Raw genomic sequence first — 22,059 nt, forward strand, 5'->3', positions numbered from 1 at the left:
AGAATGCCAGGAAAACCAACAACAGAAAGCCAACAGGAAAAAAAGAAACATTGAAGCCATGGGCTGGCACCCCTACCTCACACCTTGCTTAGCTTTATGCTATGGAAACCAAGGACTTCAAGCAACCCTCTCCTGATGAAACTTCCAAAATCCAGAACCAATGCTCAACTCCATTCATTTGTTCTTATTTTTTCCCACCTGTAGAACCAACTTCCACATTCTCTTCAACTCATTCTTCCCTCCAGGGATTCATGACAGCTGTTCACCACCATCTCAGATCATCACCCAACCAAAAGCATGATCTCTTCTTTTCCCATTAACCTTCCCCAAGCCCACCTCTTTCCAAGATTTCAGTTTTTCCTTTCTGAGCATTTGTGGCTGTATCCATTTTGTCCACCCCATGTGTCCTCCCCGAGAACTCATTTTTTCACGCATCCCTTATTTCTCCAAGTCTCCCTCTATTTTGTCCCTCATTCTTGCTGTTTGTGTGTTTCCCCTTCTCTTTCTAATGTTCCTTTTGTTCTGTTACATTGTGATCCATTATATGTCCCAGCTCCTCCACGAGCCTCGATATTGTAGAAAAAAGATGGTGCAGAGATCTTACAAGTGGCCAGAAAATACGTACTTTTGCTGCAGGCATGATGTATCACTTGCACCTCTCTTTATATAGTTCTCTGTCTGAAGGCAGATTCATTGCTGCCAAAGCAGTTCCATTGAAAGTCAGCGCAGAAATTTTGAATTTTGACAGGATCCTGACAAAAGCTCACCTACTCTTCGCGAAAGACACTGGGGAAACTTTAACGTTCATCAGCCAATGCTAACAGACAGGACCCCCACTTTAATATCCATCTGAGTTGTGGTCCACATTATGATGCAACATCCTGCTGGTGGAGCACTAATCCGGCAGTTTATAGTCGGGTCAGGAATGGAAACCAGGATTGAAACCTCAAAGGTAAATGTCTGTCTCTACCAAAGGTAATCTCTGCACCGAACTGTCGGATACTTGCACTTGCACCACAAAGCACTTTTAATTATTTATAACTACGCATAGCAGAGAATACTTCACCAAGTAATTTACTCAGAGAATGTGATCCTGACCACTAACTACTCAATACTAACTACTTGACTACTATGGGATTCATTAGGGCCAGTAAAGTAGTAGTCATAGTAGCAGCAGCCGAGAATTTGAAACCTGCTAAAATGAATGCAAAAACTGTTGGCTCAAAACAACAGAAACTTTATGAATCCCAAGAAGTTTTACAAAACAAAAGAAAGCTTTAAAAGTTGTAAAACAAGGATCTTTGATGACTTGCAGGCAATGCAGGACTTTCAAAACGACGTAATCCGCCACAGAATGCTCGGCACGCGTGTGCAGAAACCCCTGGAAATAGCGATCTTCAGGACATGTGAACTTCCATTGTGTATGCATGACAGTGTTTTTACCTAAAATGACTCCCAAGGCTTCTAAGAAAAGCCGAAAATATTTGTAAAATAACCTGAAAGAAAGTTGGGGTGTGTCTTTGTACAACAAAAAAGTGGGAGCGAGACACTATCTGATTTGCGTGCTTCTGAACACTGATGGGAAGGTCATATCTGGGGCTTGTGAATGCACAGGGTAGGTAAGTTTAAAATCAGATTTTAACATTATTATATTTTGCATTAATCATTATGGGAGGAGGTAATGGGAGCTGTGGGGGTTGTTATAAATATCTTGTTTGTTTGGTTCCGTGGCCACAGGAGAGCTTATATTAGAATAAAAGGTAGGTGTGTGTGTGTGTGTGTGTGTGTGTGTGTGTGTGTGTGTGTGTGTGTGTGTGTGTGTGTGTGTGTGTGTGTGTGTGTGTGTGTGTGTGTGTGTGTGTGTGTGTGTGTGTGTGTGTGTTATATCCACTGCACTCAACACCTCCCAGTCTCATCTATGAATATTTCTTGTAATTTCTATGTGTCTGTGAGTCTGAGTTGCATCTGGGAACACACCAATTATGATTATCCATTCTGAAATTGACACTTTCATTTAAATGATGATGATTATATGTTTAAAGACGATTTCAATTCCAGATTTCTCACAAGCAAGGCAAGCTAAAAGTGCCCGGCAGGCAGAACAGAGTCACTGAAAACGCACACACACACAGCGCATGCACGATAGGCCTCGTTGGCATTCATATGTCATTTTGAAAGTCTTTTATCGGACAGATTATTGCAGCAATGACTGCCAGAAAATGTGTACCTTTTGAAGATCTCGTTCAAAACAAATGTGAGGTGTGAGTATTGAGTGATTCAAGTAAAGTATACCTAAGGCTTGTGCTGGTATACTGGCTAAATTCTTAATTTCTGCCAATTTTACAAGTGCACAACATCAATGGTTTGGCAGTGCCACAATAATGATGCTGATCAAACTTATCATGGAATCCCACTCAAATAAGAATTCACTCAATAGACTGGTCGACTGACTTCCCACTGCTGTTGGAATTATCTGTGGAATGGTACATCTCGTGCATGGTGTGTCCTTTGTCAAATATGTGCAAGGTGAATCTCTAATGTAACCAAACAACGCAAGAATACCATCGGTTCATTTGCATAAAGCATCCCTGGAGTCGTGGTTCATAAAATGACTTGTTGGGAGCTAAGTTTAATCCTACCATCAGGCCCAAATGGACAAGCTTGCTGTTTTTTTTAAGAGCATACTCTTGCAGATTGACAAATGTTGTGCTCATGCAGACAACAGATCAAATTGAGTTATAAAACGAGCAAAGGCAAAGGTATTATCTTAACCACTCCGGAGACGATGGTCTCAGCTCCTTTTGATTTTCATCTTTATTGTCTATTTTAAGGTGTAACCATTTTGGAAACAAAACGATGAAATGAAGAGGTGATCAACAAAACAAAGCATAGGTGAAGAGAAGGAACAAGCGACAAGGCATAGGAGGAAAGAAAGAGGGAATAGAGCGATGTTAAGGAACACGTGGAAAGACAGTAGGGTGTTCACACACATCAATCTTCCATCACTCATCAGCACCACACCACACCACACTTCCATCGACAACATGTCACATCACTTCGCGACATCAAGCCACACAACGTCGATCAGAAGCAGAAAAATGTGTGTAAAATAACAGTAATTGTGAATTTTTATTGAAAATAAATATTTAACCAAAATATGATTACCTGTTTTCGATAAAGGACATTCATCTGGCTTTTGTTACAGTTACAAACCAATAAATGTTGCATAAAATATTCCAATCGATCAATCCATCCATTCATTCACTTTCTGAAACTGTCTGCCCATGAACATGTTTCTTTCATTCATACCATGTTTACTTATATTTGTTATGTAATTTGATGTTGTTTTGTATTTAGTTCTGAATATCGCATTGTAAGTGTAAAGGGGTTCCCGCTACAAACTCTGCTTTTTGGAATTCAGCCTCCTTCAGCCATTTTAATGTCTTTTGTGTACTATGCTGCTTTTATTGAAGGAAATAAAAGTTGTTTTTACATTGAAATGATATAGCCCATAATACAATGTACATTTAGATTTTAAACCTCATACCTGCTGCTGAGAGACATTGCAAGGCATTCTATTGCCATATCCACCTCCGATTGCCAGTCAGGATCTGGTTTGTAATCTGGGTAATGTAGGGAGTGCAGAAGAAGAATGAATAAGGTCAGATATTAGTATCATGTTGGTATAGTGAGTGTCATTGGTTATCTCCATACGCGGGTTTCAGATGGTGTAACAGAGTCCTCCCAATTTTGAAAGTATCCACCTTCTTGTGTTTGGATATATATATATATATATATATATATATATATATATATATATATATATATATATATATATATATATATATATATATATATATATTGTGTGAGAGACGCTTCATTCTTATGGGTTCTTGCTGTATTGAAAAAAGTGAATAATCAATTTATTTGGAACAAAAATTTGTGTCCATTTAATCATAAAGATGCCTGGTTTGAAACCCCTTGTTTCTGAGATTGAGGAGGAACAAGTGGGATCTCAAGCTTTAATGTCACAGTTCTTGCTGTCATAGAATAATAAAAATGGTACCGTTGGAAAGATAATAATTGATTTCGTTGGAAGAAAAAGATGTCCGTTTAGTCATGGAGATGCATGTTCGAAAAGCCCCTCTTTCCGGAATTGAGGAGAATAATCAGTAAAGGGAGCTTAATGTTGTGGTTTCAACAGTTATGTTTCATTCTACGACAACAGGAATGGTTTCGAAGGACGTTGGAGGAGCACACAAAATGAAAGATAGTAATACTTCTTGAAACAATGGAGAATACCTGTATATAAAAGTACATGGAAGGAACACACAAACAACAGCAACAACAACTGCAGCCACGACAACAATATTAGGTGTTATACAAGATCCTTTTTTCATGTGTTTTACTCCTTTTTAGTCCGCATTGACTAACAGATAGACATACGATATGTTTGTGAAGGACAAACTGTCTTTTGATTAAACCAAAAAGCGAATCGACAGGTCGGGACCCCTAGTGCACACTAAAACAGTAGAATTTGACTCCACCCACACCTCCCCCCCAACCCACACTTCCCCCCAACCCACACCTCCCACCCCCCAACCCACACCTCCCCCCCAACCCACACCTCCCCCCCAACCCACACCTCCCCCCCCAACCCACACCTCCCCCCACCCTCTTTCCCCATAAATCCCCCTTTATTCCATCCTCCTCCCACTCCACAGCGTAATTTTCTTCTCCCACACTCATCACCACCCTTTCACTCTTCACTTTGACTTTCCGATTTCCTCCTTATCTTCACTCTACCCATTTATTTATTTTTCCCACTTAATTTCTTCCCTACCTTCACATCCCTCCTCAGCCATTATGTATGCAAAATGTAGATAACCCCTTACAGTTATAATATATCCAAGATGTGCGGGTCATGAATGTTGATTGACATGTTGTTGTATGTATATGTGTGTATGGTCAGGCTCTAACCGTCAAGGTGCTGTTGCAAGCTCTGAATGCACTGACGAGTATCTTCTGTATCAAGTGCAGGATGGCGGTTCGTCATATATTGCAGGAGATCAGTAACTTCAACTTGTTGTTTCTTGACAGCAGAAAGGTTCGGGGAATCTGGCTCGACACAAGATAAAGGATCTGTGAGTAAAAGGGCATGACCAGGTTTTAGCGCTGAGGATAATTGTGGGACATTACTTGAGCTCAGACAGACACTCACCAGCAAGTTCTGATTTAAGTTTTGCAAGCGATTCGTGCAGTTTACGAACATCTTGAGATAAACGACCAAATTCTCCTTCCTCAATTTCTGACTCTTTTTCTTTGTCATTTCCTTTCGCCTCGGTTGCTGCACTCGATCCTGCAGATCGTACAACCTCCCTTTCCAGTCTCTCATTCGCTGCTTCATTCCCTTCATCGCTCATCTGCTCTGCACCCTGCAGAAATCAAAACACTGGTTAGACACTGAATGATGTGGCTTCTCCAACTTAAACCCTGGTAGATATCCATAGAATTATACTCTCAGTGCAAAAACAGCTTTCATGCACCTGCTTCAGGCTGGGATTTTTCTTAAGGCCCAGTCACACCTTGACGTTTTAGCCAGCTTATACCGATTTTTGGAAAATTTGTGTAAAACGCTGGTACACATCGAATACGTTATGGGTAAGTTTTGATAACATTGAGAGCACGCTGAAAAACACTGCCATATGTCGTAGTACGCTGGCTTTAAACGTTGTACTTTTCGGTTGTCCTCAAATTTTCCATGCTTGAAATTTTAAGACTTATGCCAGCGTATGACTCACACGTTCCGCATAACGCTGGCCATAAGTTGTAGGCACGTCACGCGATCGTTGACACACGTTACTTGTAAGTTACTCATAAGCCTAAACATGTCGAGGTAATGTTTAGCGTACCCGAAACTTATTTCTAACCTATGAGTAACGTGTTGTACGCACGATATGCGAACGTTGGCACATGTCGACAAAAGTTAGCATGGTTAACGTCGACATGGTTAGCGTCAGTGTTCCAGACTCCATGTTTTTTTTTTCTTCAGTATGACGGTGATGTTGACACTTCGATTTGTAGTGCAGTTATAATATAATATAATTAAAAGGCTGCCGCTCAACGATTTAAATCATAACCACACTAGAAATCGAAGTGTCAACATCACTGTCATACCGAAGAAGAAAAAAAAAAAAAAACATGGAGTCTGGAACACTGACGCTAACCATTACCTTGAGTGTTTCGACTTATGAGTAACTTACAAGTAACTTTTGTCGATGTGTGACAACGTTGGCATATCGTGCGTACAACTTATTCCCATCGCATGCGGAACGTGTTTCATACGGCAAGTACGTCGTAAAATGTTGAACACGTTTATAATTACAAGACGTACTCCACTTAATACGATGCATGATAGCGTACTTTAGCATTCTAATCACACATACCAAACTTACCCATACCGTATTCGATGTGCGCCAGCGTTTTAGACGCATTTTTCAGAGGTTGGCATACGCTGGCAAGATCGCCAAGGTGTGACAGCAATGTTGACACTTCCATTTCTCTGGCGGTTATGATTTGAATCATTGTGCAGCAGCCTTTTAATAGGCTACGCCACGTGATCGTCGGCGATGCGTGCAGCGCGCTATACATAAGTTAGACTATCGTTGGGCATAGGTTGTGAACGCCGACAACAGGTTCAGCATTCGTTGGTATAAGTAATCTATAACACAACAAAACGTTCTGTGTCCGTTACTAATATGTTATGCATACGACCAACCCGTTATGAATACGTCCGAATCTTTAAAAAAAAACATCAAAAGTTCAACGTAAGCCAGCGTTTTACATACATTTTGATACGTTGCCATTGCTGGCTAAAACGTCAAGGTGTGACTGGGCCTTTAGCAGCAGAAACGTTCAGGCAATCTGATCACAACACCAGGAGGTTTTCCTTAGGTCTTATCAGATTGCTAACCTATATCTTCAGAGATACAGCTTGATTAAAGTTGAAATATTGGTGCAAACAAGCATTTAGTGATAAACTAAGAAATTAACATAGTTTGTATGATTTTAATCTGGCATCACAGCATCTGGAGGCAAGTTCTGAGGTGGAACACCAAATGGGAAAGGGCAAAGTTTGGAAGGTTACACCAACATATAAAAACACTCATCCTGTGTTGTTGATTCAGACCTCATGTCCTCAACAAGACAAAGCGGTTGATAGACTTGTGTTGGAAATATATCTCAGCTTCCGTGGCGGATATTTAAAGTTGTGTTGGAAATATATCTCAGCTTCCGTGGCGGATATTTAAAGCATAGATACATGTGCCATGGAAAACAGGGATGGGAAGATTATATTATTGGAACACAAGGAAAAACAGATAAAACAAATGAAAATTGGCAGAGAGAACTGGAAAAGAGATGAAGAGGGAGGGTCAGAGAATGACCGAAAAAAAAAAAAAAAAAACACTGGACTAGTTCATGAAATGTTTGTGTGGTTTCCTGTGCACAGAGGCACAGCCAGCTGGCTGTTCCGATAAACTTTCTGTTTTTTTTCTGGTTTCTGGTCTCGTTTCTTCACTGAAATTATAGTGTGACTTCACATGACCAAGTGCTGTTAACTTGTTGCATATTTCGAGCACCTTAAGATCAAAGAATCCAGCATCGATGTATTTTCCGATTGATCATGATCATGTAGTGCTCAATCTAATTTTTTTTTTAATAAAGCCTGCATGAGGAAACGCATTCTGACTTCAAAAGATGGAAGATTACTTAACATTCAACAGTACTTTGGTGTTGACGTACGTGCCAAAGATGGTCATTCCCTCTACAGAACATATTGCATCTTCCACTAATATATTAGTAAAGCTTTTAAGCTCATGTGGAGAATTTCAAAAATGAAACCGTAAACAGTTACAGAATGTGTGCCAAATGGAAAAGTTATCGGAAGTGGTCAGTACCGGAAATAAACTATCTGAAATAAATAAAGTAGTTACTCATGACGCCATTGTGCATGAAATGGTACTTCAACAAGGAATACCATTTGAAGTTATGGATACAGGCAAGAGAGACTGAGGTATGAATTTAGGGCAGATTCGTGGAGGGGTTAGAAGGATCAAACGGAACCCTCCCCTTCCCACCTCAAACCATTCCCCACCGACACCCCAGTCCACCACCTTTCCAACCCATGGCCATCTTAATTGACTCAGCATCACTTTTCATTAAAATATACTTTATCAAGCAACATATGTGTAAAAGCTTACAAGTGGAATTCTAATAACAGAATGTGCTGAGATTTTCACCCTAAAAGAGAAAAATGGAAGTCATAGCACAAACAGAGATCACTTCATTAAATGTGCGGAATTTTTGTTATTAACAACTCTACAGTGAGAAAATACAATTGAATGGTGTGTCAAACAAAACATATAACAATGCAGTCATCCAGCCGGTGATTTTGAGATGCAGTTTGCATTAAAAAGCATCAAACTTGGTGAGGGAGTTGATCCTGATCCACACCAAAAGGAGAACAAGAAAAAGAGCAATCAGAGATTGCAGACACTCACCAGGACTTGTTTTGTGTGGTGTTTGTGTAGTTTTGTGTGGTGTATTTTGTGTGACGTTTGTGTACTGGTGTGTTAAGTAATTAAGAATAGACATAATTAGAACTGCCACTTTATAAGTGCTGGCAGTGATGACTGGGTACCAACAAGTCCCGCTTTGATGCAACCCCACTTTGATTGGCCATCTGATCCTGACCTAGGACGTCTTTTATTATTCAATTGAATTCAGAATGGGATTAAAATAAATTCCATTCAAATCAAAAGGAAGACCAAATGGCTACAATCCTGCATTGGAGTAATCAGAAGGAACCAAAACAAGCAAAAAGCAAAGATGAAGTCATCAGGTGGAACCTGGATAGGATTTGTATTTCAGCTGCTACTCCTCTAACCTCAAACCCATCCAGGCACAGCCAAGTGCGACTTATTCAAAAAATATATATATATATATATATATTGAAGAAAACTCAGATCAAAAAATCAAATAATTCTGGCTGCCAGACCATGTGTCTGAGCAAGTTGAAATTTAAAACTTGCATTCCCCATCACGACTACATCTAAATTGCAAAGGTTCAGCTCAATTGATTAAGCAATTCCAGAGAAAACATTATTTAATATTTTGGTCAATCCAATATGGCTGCCAAACCATGTGACCGACCAATTATTCCTCAACAAACTTGTACACCCATGGCTTGGGGAACACTTTTGTAAAGTTTCCCCTCAATCTGTCCAACCGTTCTGGAGAAGTTTTTTTAAAGGTTTTACGGTAAATACAATATGGCTGCCAAACCATGTGACCTATGATGTCATATGTGTGAAAATTTTGTTAATCATGGATAGGTGGTCATATCTGTAATGTTTCACCTCAATCTGTTTGGCCACTTCAGAGAAGAAGATATATATATATAATTATTTTTTTTTTTTTTACAATATGGCTGCCAAATCACATGACCTATGACATCATCAATATTTTTCTGTGGACTATTTTATCCCGAGATGACCCTCAAAAATTTTCATACTGATCAGAAGTAGTGTTCTACATATGCAATTATGATGTCACAATGAAGGAACCTATGATGTCATAAAAAATCACCCTTATTCCTCATGAGAAGTATTTGCTCTGTGCCAAGTTTCTTTTTTCCTTGGTGCGGTTTCAGAGATACAGAGGTCTAAAGTTTTTCCGTTTTTCCAACATGGCTACCACACCACGTGACCTATGACATCATAATTATCATTAAAACATTCTACATGATTAGTCGCACCGATGGTGAAAATTTCATCTCAATCTGACAAGCAGTTGCAGAGAAAAACACAAAAGTTCTGCACGGACAAACAAACAAACAAACAGACAAACAAATAAAGGACCCAAATGCAATACCCTCTCCTTCAGCGAGTGTAAAATGGACCTAAACAATTACCATCCAATTAGCCTTCTCTCCAGTACTTAGAAATTGTTCATAAAAATGATTACGAGCAGACACAGGATTGAACTGGACAGCAACTATCTATGGGAGCAAGCAGGTTTTAGAAATAGATACTCAACAATGAATTGCCTTTGTATACAAGTCAGCTTCCTGAAAAATCAAGAGAATTTAAACTTCCTTTGTTTCTCGCATTCATCAATTATGAAAAAGCCTCCGACAATGTGGAAACAAATCCAACAATGTGCCACAATAAAGCTAAATATCACCTAAATATCAACTCCAGATACATCAACACATTAAGCAAGGTATACAGTGGTGCCGCAGCCACCTCAAAACTGCATCAAAATAGTGGCAAAATCAATATCGAAAGAGGTGTCTGACAAGGACACTCAATCTCACCAAAATTGTTCACCGCATGCCTACAAGGAGTGATCCAACAGATACGTTGGGAAAATAGAGGAATAAGTGTCGAAGGAGAAAGACTAAACCACCTACATATGATTCACAGATGAGATTGTTTTAATGTCATCATATCATGAACTTGATGGATGAGTTCAATATGGAGACTCAAAAAATTAGACTAAAAATGATGATGAAAAAGACAAAACTAATGCTCGACTGCTTTGCAAAAAAAAGGAAGAGATTCAAATTGCTCATTACGAAAATCGAAGAATAAACAGAAAATACATTTACTTCGGTCAACTCATACAAGTTATAGTGATCAGTTTGAAGCCGTGAAGGGACACACTGGAGAAGGTTGGGCTGCATTTGGACAATTTTAAATGTCAAGAAAAACAAACTGCCCTTGAATCTGAAAAGGAAAGTTTACAATCAGTCTCTTCTCCAAGCAATGACATATGGCAGTGGAAGCATGGTTTCTAACTAATAATCTGGATAAAAATCGATCACCACACAAAGAGCCACAAAGAGATGCTGTCTTGGCATAACGAAAAGGGAGAAGAAGAGAAACGAATGGATCAGCCAAAAAAAAAAAATTCCTTTTCGTTATGGTCACAATCAATAAACCTGTATGGACTGGACAGTTAACGAGAATTACAGACAACCAGTGGACAACAAAAATTACAAACGACCCTGGAAGGAGCAAGGGTAGAACAAAGATCAGATGCAGAGATGAAATTGAAAATGTTACTGGAGTACAATGGCCTCCAATTTCATTGAATTAAGCAGAGTGAACAATGTTAAAGGAAACCTTCATCCTGCAGTAGACGAGATAGACTGGTCAATTCAGGTGAAGGTCAAGTCAAAAGATAAACCTCCTCCTCTCAAGTGTTTCCTACCCTAGGACTTTCAGGGTTTCAGTAACATGACCTTTCTGTTTGTAATCGTTCATACAGAAATGGCAGCTTTAGCTGCTTCCTGATGTCTCCTTTGTGATATTATATGGGTCCCATGCAGGGCTAACTTACTCCAAGATCACTCTTCATTTTTTTTTTGTATACACTGTCAAAGCTCATATGAGAGCTAACACACAGAAATGTACAACAAGGGGAGCAGGACACAAGAGGGGTGGGAGAAGAAAGGAAAAAAAAAAACAGTGGGGAACAGAGACAGGAGGAGATCTGTGGAAGGGAGAGGGATAGGGTGGGGTACACAGGGTAAACAAGACACTACAGGGACTTTCAGGAAGGAAAGCAGAGAATTTGAAGCTAGTGGGTTTGGGGTGGATTAACGGAGATAGAAAAGATCATAGTTTTGGATGGGGGAAGATAAGAGATGGTGGTGAATAGCTGTTTTGAAGACCTGGAGGGAAGAGTGGTATTGAAGAGAGTGTAGGAATTTGTTCCAAAGGTGGGGAAAAAGAGGAATGAAAGAGTGAAGGTGAGCAATGATTCTTAATTTTGGTAGTTTTACCAGAAGGGGGTTGCTGGTGGACCTTAAGCACCCCATGGAAATATCTCAGACAGAGCAGGAGGGGGGGGGTGAGGCCGGAGAGTAGACGGTAGAAGACAGAAAGACTGCCAACCTGCCTGTGGTGAGAGTGAGAGACCCAAAGACTCAGCCTCATCGCGATGATGACGGAGATACCATCCTCATCACGAGAGATACCAATGATCCTAAATGCCTTGTTTTCCACAGCGTGAAATCGAGAAAGGTGAGAGGTGGGAGCACCAGCCCAGAGGGGACAGCAGTACTCCATCAGGCTATGGACAAAATCTTTGTTTGCGGTCAGGAGCTCATGTGTGCCAATGAAGGAATGCACGATGAAGGATGTCCAGTCGGCAACTGGCTTTGGAGGCTAGATTGGAAAACTCTAACTGGCATTGCATATGCTTGCTCTTTCACTTTCCTTGGAGTTGACAAAAAGTTCCATTTCAGGAAGCCTTGCACCTTACTCGTTTCAGATGGTACTCTTGAGTTTTCCATCCAATCTTAGTTTGTTGTTTTTGTTGATCCCAAAGTATGAGTATGTGGATACTTTCTGTTGGAGGTGGCCACAAAAGGTACAATTCCTATCAGGTGGTTGGGTCTTTTTGGAGATGTTCATGACTCCAGATATATTTGGGTTGAAGGATGTTAATCATCTGTTTTGTCACTTCTCTCGCCTTCACAGGTCTTCTTGAAGTACCTCAAAGTTTTTCTTTGAAATTCTTGAGATAAAGATCACACAATCATCAGCAAACAGTATAACTGTGCTATGTAGTTTATCTGGCATGTTGTTGATATACACAGCTCTTATGGTTCAATTGCAGCTTTTTTGCAGAACTCCTCAGCAGACTGGTATTGACTGAGCAGGAGCAGTTAGTTATACAGGTGTTTTTGAGAAATTCAAGTGTCTTATCCATATGAGAATGGACCCTTAAATGCCGTATGCAGTATGCTTTTAGTTCTGTGAGAAGTCTCTCATGCGGAATATTGTCGATGGCTTTTGGAAAATTGAGGAAGGCGATGTGGAATGTATCCCCGTTCTTAATGCAGCTCATGATGTCATGTACAGTATCGTCAATACCAAATGACTTGTTGTGGAACGTTTGGCCCTAAAGCCATGTCGGTTGTCCACAAAGATGGTTTACCAACATAGTATGCTGGTTGTCAACCAAAAAGCCTCATCTAGGTGGTTCATGATGTGTGACTGCACAATGTGTTCAATAATCTTACAGGGTACACTGTTTCGTGACACTCCTCCTTATTTACCCGGATCAGCCTTTTCCTCCTTCTTGAAGATGAGGCGTATGTTGGCTTCCCTCCACTGTGAAGGTACGTATGCCATGTCTGTATTAATGACAGACAAATGTTTGTCAAAATGGATGTTACTTCTAGTATTATCATCTTAAGGACCCATGGCAGTATGCCATCAGGGCTGGATACTTCATTGGGTTGAGAATATTTATCTGCTTCATCACACGAGGTTTCCTGACAACCAAGTCCTGTATACATAATATATCATATTCTGTCATTGTTGGAATCTTCTTTGTCTTCTTTCATATGCAGCACAAGACTGTGGTGTAGCATCATTTGCTGAGGGAGCGGCTGTGCATTGCCCTCTTTTAGTTAGGGCAGGAATATTAACTTTCCATCCAATCTCTCCTATTCCTCTTTTGCCCCTCTTGGCTCTTCTTATCAAGTTCTTGTCAGAGCTTATACCTCTGTGGCTATTGTAATGGAGCAACCTCCATAATGCAGAATATGGATTCATACAAGCCAACTGGCAGGGATTGCAATCTGCTTTCTCAATAAATAATGAGACAACCAGATCCTCAGCTTCTGATGTTGATTTCACCTGGGAATACTTTCACAAAAGTCTACCTTCTCTCATGCATCAGTTTATCCTGTCCTGTCTGGGGCCATCTTCAACTCTCGGCCATAGTGAATCAAATCCTGTTGGAGGGGCGGGAGGCAAAATCACTGACCATTAGTTTAGTTTCCATCTTGGTCACTCAACTCTCAACATGCTGCCGCTCTTCTTTCAGCAATGGTTGAAGGTGCGAAATCTCAAACAAGAGGTCAGACTGTCCACCGAGACCTATCTCTGGCATTCAACAGCCTGGCATCCTTCTTTGCTTGCTCCCCTCTTTTCCTTTGGCATAGAAGGTCACCTTCATTCATCAATTTCTAACTTCCTCCCCTCACACAGTCCAAACACTGCTATCAAGGGAACGCTCTCCTCTCCTCTCCTTTCCCAGTGGAGGTTGGTCTGCCCCATGGCAGTAGTATCTTTTCACCCAGTAAGGTTCCTCATATACTTGGAAACCCTCTCTTCATTTATACAAACAACTCCACATTGTGTTGTATAGTACCCCCATTCAATTGATAGGTACACTGCAGCTTCATCACTCTCTGCTGATCTGGAAATCATTAGATGCTGGTTTGATGAATGGAACACATCTTTCAATCTTGTAAAATTTCACAGTCTCACCCTGTCACTTTGGTAGGTTTGTCAAACAAAAACTCAGCAATCTATTTCCATCATCAGCCACTGGAAGAGGTTCAGTCTCTTGAATTTCTTGGCCTCAACATCAAGCATGACCTATATTGAGTCAACCATACAGCAAAGCTGGCCTCCAAAGTCAGCAGCCGACTGTGCATCCATTCTGTCATGTCTTCCCTTGAACACTCAGAGCTACTCACTGGCAACCAGGCATTTGCCTGGAGCTCCACGGAGTACTCCTCTACCCTACGAGCATGTGCCCCAGCATCACATCTGTCTCTACTGGATTCTGTAGAATCTAAAACTTTAACATTATTGGAATCTCCCAGGGTGAAGATGAAGCACAATGTCTGTTGCTCTCACAATGCAGGCAAGTTGGTGGTCTCGATGTGTTTTTTTTTTTCACCATCCTCCAGTCGGGCTCATTCTGATCTCTCGGTCCTACAACCAGCTCCACAGTTCCTTCAGGACACAAACGTTATTGCAGTCCCCACATATTGGTAAAACTCCCACAATCCCAGCTTACCACCCATGGCTACTCTTTGTTCCTCTTTTCTCCCATTTGTGGAACCACCTTTGGAGTTGTTCAAATTACATACCTTCCTCCAGGGCTTCAAGCAGGTGGTACATCACTCTCTCATGTCATTCCAACACCCTTAACCACAATCCTTTTTACCCATAATCACTCTTCCCAACCCAACCCTCTTACATGCAGTTTGCTGATTTCCCTCCCATCTCTCTCCCCTTTTCTAGTTCGTTCATTCCCCTGATTATTTTGGCCAACTGGTGCCCCAACTGGTCCATGGTCGGGTTGTCGGCGACTAAACCGTCTCCCCCACCAGGTTTTCTGGTGAGGAGGGTGTTTGGATATGGACACCCAGCAGGATTAAAAACAAAACCTGTCAAAGGGCGGAGGAGCTCCTTGTGAGCCAACGGCCATCCATATCTAGTGCCCAACTGTGTCTGCGGACGTCCTCCTGCAGTTGGGTCACTTCTTATTAGGAGGTTGGTTGCAGGATTTGCACTCCGGCCACCGTAAAACCCTTCATTCCGCAAAACGCAAAAACGCAAAAAAATCTGAAAACCCACTCCGTGGGAGTACCTCCTGTGCAGCTTCCCTTCGCAGGGCAGCTCACCGGATGACGGGATTGGGGCAAAGCCTTCGGGACCCCCAATCTTTGATAGGAGGGAAACCACGGGGTAACATCCCTGGGTCAGATTGCGGGAGAGTGTGTCGGAGTGGTGCTGAGGTGTCGTCCACCAGACGGCGGTCTCCTTGGGCTAACCTGAGGCGGTCCCTTCGGGTGGGTGCCTGGAATGTCCTATCCCTAAGAGAGGATGATCACCTGTCTCTGTTATCATCTGAGCTCAAGCGTTTGGACATCGAGATTGCAGCTCTCTCTGAGGTTCGGAGACCGGATTGCGGCGAGATAATGGTGGGTGGTTACACCTACTATTGGTCTGGTCGCTCTGATGGTTACCATACCCAAGGAGTTGCTGTAGCTGTGTCCAATAAGCTGACCCCAATGATAATTGAGGTAACACCGGTCAACGAGCGTATTATGAGATTAAGGATTCGTCACTCCTTGGGTGTCATTTCCCTGGTCTCTGTTTATGCTCCGACTGAGGCGAGTGATCTCACCATGAAGGATGCATTCTACACCACACTAGAGTCTGTGGTTGATCAGTGCCCCAGACGAGATACACTTCTAGTCTTGGGGGATTTCAATGCATCGACTGGAACTGATAGGGACGGTTATGAGGTGTGTGTTGGTCCCCATGGGTCAGGAACTATGAACCAGAATAGCACTAAGTTCCTTGACTTTGCAAGAAGTGGCTGGTTCATGGTTTCAGCGCCCACAAGCTCATCGCTGGACTTGGTATTCCAACGCTGGCGGTGTGGCAAAGGAGATTGACCATGTCCTCATTGACGGTCATTGGAGGATGATCCAGAACTGCAGGGTCTACCGGAGTGCTCAGTTCCTCAATACTGACCACAGGCTTGTTGTCGCAACTCTAAAGCTGCACCTTAAATCCTGGAGAATGGTACCATCCCAGCCTAGGCTGGATGTTGCCAAGCTCAGGGATGAGAGAGTAGCTGAGGAGTTTGCGAACAGGCTGAGTGGACACTTGGGGGGTCTGGGTGCTTTGGGGGGTCCTGAAGAGTTGTGGAGCGCCTTCAAGACCACCGTCCTTGATGTTGCCGGTGGATGCCTTGGAGCTCACCGCAGGGCAAAGAAGAATTTTGTCTCTCAAGGGACACTGGATACCATTGACCAGAGTCGCAGGGCCAGGCTGAATGGCAGAGCTGAGCTGTTCAGGGAGCTGAGGCGTAAAACTGTACGTGCACTGAGGGTGGACAAGGAGGCCTATGTGCGAGGAATCTGTGAGGGGGTAGAGCATCACCTGTGGACAGGTGATTCTCGTCCCGCTTACAGGGAAATTCGCGCATTACGTTCATCCAAGCCCATCCCTCGGAGCACTACAGTTCGAGCAGAGAGTGGTAGGCTCTTGACAGAGGAGTCTGAAGTGAAGGCCCGCTGGGCCGGTTACTTTGAGCGGTTGTACTAGGCTGATCCCCCAACTGTCGAGTTGGACGTCAAGGGTGTGACAATCCCTGTTGCTGACCCTCGAATCAACTGTGGTCCACCTACGCTTGTGGAAACACGGGCTGCGGTGAACCAGTTGAAACGGGGCAAAGCTCCAGGGATCTGTGGCATCCATGCTGAACTTCTCAAGGCTGGTGGAAATGCTGCACTCGTGTCGTTGCATGCAGTTTTGTGCTCTGCCTGGAACACAGGCATCATCCCAACTGATTGGAAGACGGGCCTTGTTGTCCCTCACTGGAAAGGGAAGGGTGATCGCCAAGACTGCAACAACTACCGAGGGGTGACGCTGCTCTCAGTGCCGGGCAAGGTCTTTGCTCGGATAATTCTTGATAGGGTTCTTGGTAATTCTTGATAATTCGCCACCATCTGCTTGTCCAGCACCAGAGCACCAGTGTCCAGAGCAGTCAGGCTTTACACCAAAGAGGTCAACGATTGACCATATCCTTGCACTTTGTGTCCTCACCGAACGCAGACGAGAGTTTCAGCAGGGGCTGCTTGCAGCCTATGTTGATCTCTGTAAAGCGTTCGATTCAGTGAATCGGGATGTCCTCTGGAGGATTCTTGGTCTTCGTGGGGTGCCACCAAAACTGATCGATCTGATGTCTGAACTCTACTCTGGTACTGAGAGTGCTGTGAAGTCTGGTAGTACCATCTCTGACATTTCCAGTTGTTACTGGAGTTCGTCAGGGATGTGTACTTGCCCCCACACTTTTCAGCACTTGTATGGACTGGATTCTAGGGAGGATGTCGGAGAGATCAAGTTGCGGTGCGTCATTTGGGAATGTCAAGATCTCGGACCTTGACTTTGCAGATGATGCAGTCATCTTTGCAGAGACTTTAGACATCCTCTTGGGGGCCCTCGAGGTGCTGAATGAGGAGTCGGAGCCGTTGGGATTACGGGTTTCTTGGGTCAAAACTAAGATCCAGGCTTTCGGTGACATCTTGGATGCTGCTGTCCTGTCTGTGTCTGTTTGTGGTGAGGATGTTGAGATCGTGGAGAGATTCACTTACCTTGGCAGTGATATTCATGTCTCCGCTGGCTGCGAGTCAGAGGTCAATAGACGTCTGGGTCGGGCCTGGGGAGTCATGGATTCACTGGATCATGGGGTGTGGCGCTGCCGGTACCTGTGCGGGAGGCCGAAAGTCCGAGTCTTAAGGTCCTTGGTACTTCCAGTCTTGCTCTATGGGTGCGAGACTTGGACTCTGACCAAGGATCTGAGACGGAGACTTAATTCCTTTGGTACCAGGTCTCTTCGGAGAATCCTTGGCTATCGCTGGTCGGATTTTGTGTCCAACGAGCGGTTGCTGAGAGAGACTCGGATGAGATTTGTTACCTGCATAGTCTGTGAGCATCAGTTGCGGCTGTATGGACATGTGGCTCGTTTTCTTGACTCTGATCCTGCTCACCAGATTCTCTCAGCGAGGGAGTCTCATGAGTGGAGGAGGCCAGTGGGTCGACCACGTACCTCATGGTTGCAACAGGTTGACCATCATCTCAAGGAGATGGGGATGGGCCTGGCATCTGCCTGGGGGATGGCCAGACAGAGGCCCCTGGAGTACCGGCGGAAAGTGGACGCAGCAACGTGCTGTTCTGGCACATGCTCCCATACCTGACCTGACCTGGTGCCCCACTGCCTCACTGTCAGTTCATGCACTCCATCACTTTGCTCTTCGATGAGTCTCGATCTTGTGAAAAGAAAAAAAAAGTCTTTGGCAGCTACATGGAGTGTATCAAACAGTACAAGAAAATCTCACGCTCTCACTCTGTCCTTCTGCAATGATTGCTTTCGAACTACCTCATCTATTTCTCTGGCTAACCACTAAAATACATGCACTCCATGGATCTCCTTGGCCTCACAATTTGTCACAGCCTGTAAAAGTCGGATGACATCACCAAACACAGATGACATCACTAATGCCTCGGTTCTCCATTCTGAGAAGCACTTAGCTCGTTACAGTATATAAGGTCTTCATACGTAATTTTGTGGATTCTGCATCACCACTCTTGGCTGTAACAGCTGCTTCCCATCCTGCTTGTTGAGAAGTTATAGAGTCCATGGACCTCCCTGTTATGGGCACATCTCAGCAGAAAGCCACATCCCAAGGTCTGCTTCTCACACACTCCAGACAGGTTGGTGGACTCTCATTTTTCTGTCACCTCACTTCAGCAATCATTCCTCCCACTCTGTCATCTCTGTCTTCCCAGCTTTCCCGGGTCACACACATACTTCCAAATTTGCACACCTGGTTATCCTCCTCAATTCCAAGCGGAATGCATAACTCCATTCCTCCATCTGTCTATTCTCTCATCTGTGGAACCAACTCCCTTTGTCGAGTGTCTCGTGCCTCCCTCTCCCCTATAGTCTTACAAGAGTGCTGCTAATAATCGCATCATGGGTTCTCCCATACCCATCCTTGGTCTATATTCTTGCCAACCCACTCCACCGACTCCCACCCTTCCTTTCTGCCACTCATCTGCAACGTACTGTATTTGTCTCTGTGTTCCTTTGAAATCCTCCATCAGCCTCTGAATACACCACCTTCTGTAATTTTGTTCCTTCATGACTTAGATGTCTGTATACAAAACATATTTCCCTTGTGAACACTTTGACTGTACTTACTTTCACTACCTCTCTTGCTAAGTTATTCCATTTTCCACTCTAGTGCAGAGAAAGAAGAAAATCTTGTCTCATTTCTAATTTTACTCTCTTTATCTTCACCTCCACACTTATCCTCAAATTCCAAGACACTCTCGACCAACAAGTCTGGAACATCTCCCTGCCCAAACTAGGTTGAGACAAAGTGAAGTTCTCCATTCCCATTAGCATGGCAGAAACTTGAGGCATGCATTGTTACAATAACCTTGTCTTCTTCTTTGTAATAGCCAAGGTGGGCAAGGATTCCATTGTGAAGCTCATTAATATATAGTAAACAAATTGCTACAACACAGCTTGTCCATATCGTGTTTGTGAACAGAGTTGTGTGTCCTTTTTTAAACCAATAAAATTCACCAGCGATTACAGCCATTACGTGCACTCAACATCATAAAAGGCCAACAACAAAGAAGATGCATTTGCAAGACAAATGGGAAATTTCTATGGTTGGTGGAGACACAACATGATTGCTTTAAAAAGAGTAGGTATTTGGGTTATTTATGCTTCCAGGTCTGTAGAATACTTGTCTTTGCTGGTTTCGGTCTTTCTGTGTTCCATCAGTCCATGGCGAGTGATGTCAAGAGTGTTTCTGTGGTTGCCAATTGCGGTGTAAGCTAAATCCTTCCAAAACACCTTTGAGATCGAGATTTGGACAATTATTTTGGCCTTTACTGTACTTTGAAAATAAATTGTCTGAACTCTTGTCTTTGATAGTTGGAGATCCATGGAGCTTCCTTTGATCCATTTAATTGATTTGCCTGTTTGTTGTTCCAATGGGAGTGGTAGCCTCATGATTTTGAGACCCCAAATCATCTTCAGTGTACTATGGGGATTTTGATTTGTCTGTTCTCTGCTTGTAAATGTACAGTGAAGTCTATCAATGCAATTTTCCAACATTAAAAAGACAGTGTAGGACCAAAAGTCACGGGACACACATTTCCAGTTGTGAGAACTGCGACAAGAAAAAACGTGAGTAAGAAACGAGCCTTCTCATTGACTGTGTGTATTAGTCATTTTCATCATGGCTGGTTCGCTCAGCTGGCTGCATCGTCGACCTCATACTGTGAAGTTTGTGTGTTCAACCCCCATGCTAGCCAAGATCCTGATGGTTGTTACTGCATGTAAGCAGACTAAAAAGGGAGTGGTCAAATGTTTTGGGGGTCTCACCTCTGCATATTGCAGTCACGTGATACACATTCCAATAAGAAGATACTTAACACAAGGTGCACAGTTCAATTCTGCCATAAGGATGCCACAGGTCAATGGCTGCCTCAGACCGACACCCACTCACCACCTACCTCCGCTCGCTGGCATCCTGACTCACCACCTAAGGTGAGAATCAGCAACCAGACATGCTGCACTGAAAGCTTTTGACTCTGAAGTTCATCCCATCGACACCATGATGCACAAAACACTGTAAACTCAACGACTCAAGAGTAAGAAACTTTCAGCAAGGCAGCCCAGTCTTCATTGAGGCTGAGAGCAGCCAACAATGGCTCCTCTTAGAGTGGAAAAGGAGGTGATCTGAAGGCAGACTGCATCATCTGCCATCCATTTCCACCTCTTCAGCTGGCTGCAGATTTCCAAGAAAGGAGTGTTGTCACCTGAACAGACTGCGTACAGGCATTGGATCCTTTAAGGTTTGCATGTATACCTGGAACCTGGCTGACACGACAAGCTATGATTGTGGAGAGCCCAAGACTGCAGAACACTTGGTGGAAGAGTGTCCCATCCACCAGTTGTTCAGAGGTTGGAACCATCTTGCACAGCTTGATCAGCAGGCCCGAGGATGGCTGAGGTCTGCTGGGTTTACATCTTGAATGACTGATGAATGGACCACATAAAAGAAAAAGGAGTGCATGAAGCCTGTGAAGTCCTCGATAAAGACCACTCACTGGTTGAAACATCAGACCTGAGGGCCCTGTCACACCTTAACGTTTTAGCCAGCATATGGCAACGTATCAAAATTGATCTAAAACGCTGGCGTACGCTGAACTATTGATGGTTTTTTTTCAGTTTTGGGCATATAATAACGAGTTGGACGTATGCATAACGTGTTAGTAACATACACAGAACATTTGAATAACTTATAGAAAACTTATACCAATGAATGCTTAGCGTGTTGTCGGCGTTCACAACGTATGCCCAACGATAGTCTAACGTATGCATAGCGCGGCAGCGTATCGCCGACGATCACGTGGCGTAGCCTATTAATAGGCTGCCGCTCAACGATTTAAATCATAACCGCACTAGACATCGAAGTGTCAACATCACCGTCATGCCGAAGAAAAAAAAACAAAAAAACATGGAGTCTGGAACACTGACGGGTTCCTCCTGTGAGCCCCATTTTTATATACCAATTCCCCTAAATGCTGCCAATACACCATTATACGGTAGCTGTAAGTTAGAAACACATTCAGTAAGTTCTGT

General features: G+C 43.1%; 1 protein-coding gene across 4 annotated transcripts in view; it reads right to left on the reverse strand.

Moving 5' to 3' along the window:
• The window catches only part of LOC147008509 (rho GTPase-activating protein 45-like), a 108,439-nt gene that overhangs the window by 77,786 nt on the left and 8,594 nt on the right, over nt 1–22,059 (reverse strand). For 3 of the 4 annotated variants that reach the window (XR_015053300.1, XM_085864152.1, XM_085864150.1), the window contains 3 exons: nt 5,222–5,435; nt 4,981–5,142; nt 3,548–3,623 (listed from right to left, as the gene is read on the reverse strand). Coding sequence is in view for 3 of the 4 variants with exons in the window: in XM_085864152.1 (XP_085720278.1) it covers nt 3,548–3,623; nt 4,981–5,142; nt 5,222–5,435 (452 nt within the window). In the remaining variant the exon portion in view is untranslated. The remainder of the gene's footprint in view (nt 1–3,547; nt 3,624–4,980; nt 5,143–5,221; nt 5,436–22,059) is intronic. The other variant, XM_085864151.1, reaches the window with a different exon arrangement.

Source organism: Eptatretus burgeri, chromosome 18 (genome assembly GCF_056783735.1).
Source record: "Eptatretus burgeri isolate ZD-2024b chromosome 18, Ebu_testis_v1, whole genome shotgun sequence".
In the NCBI taxonomy this organism is placed as follows: domain Eukaryota; kingdom Metazoa; phylum Chordata; class Myxini; order Myxiniformes; family Myxinidae; genus Eptatretus; species Eptatretus burgeri.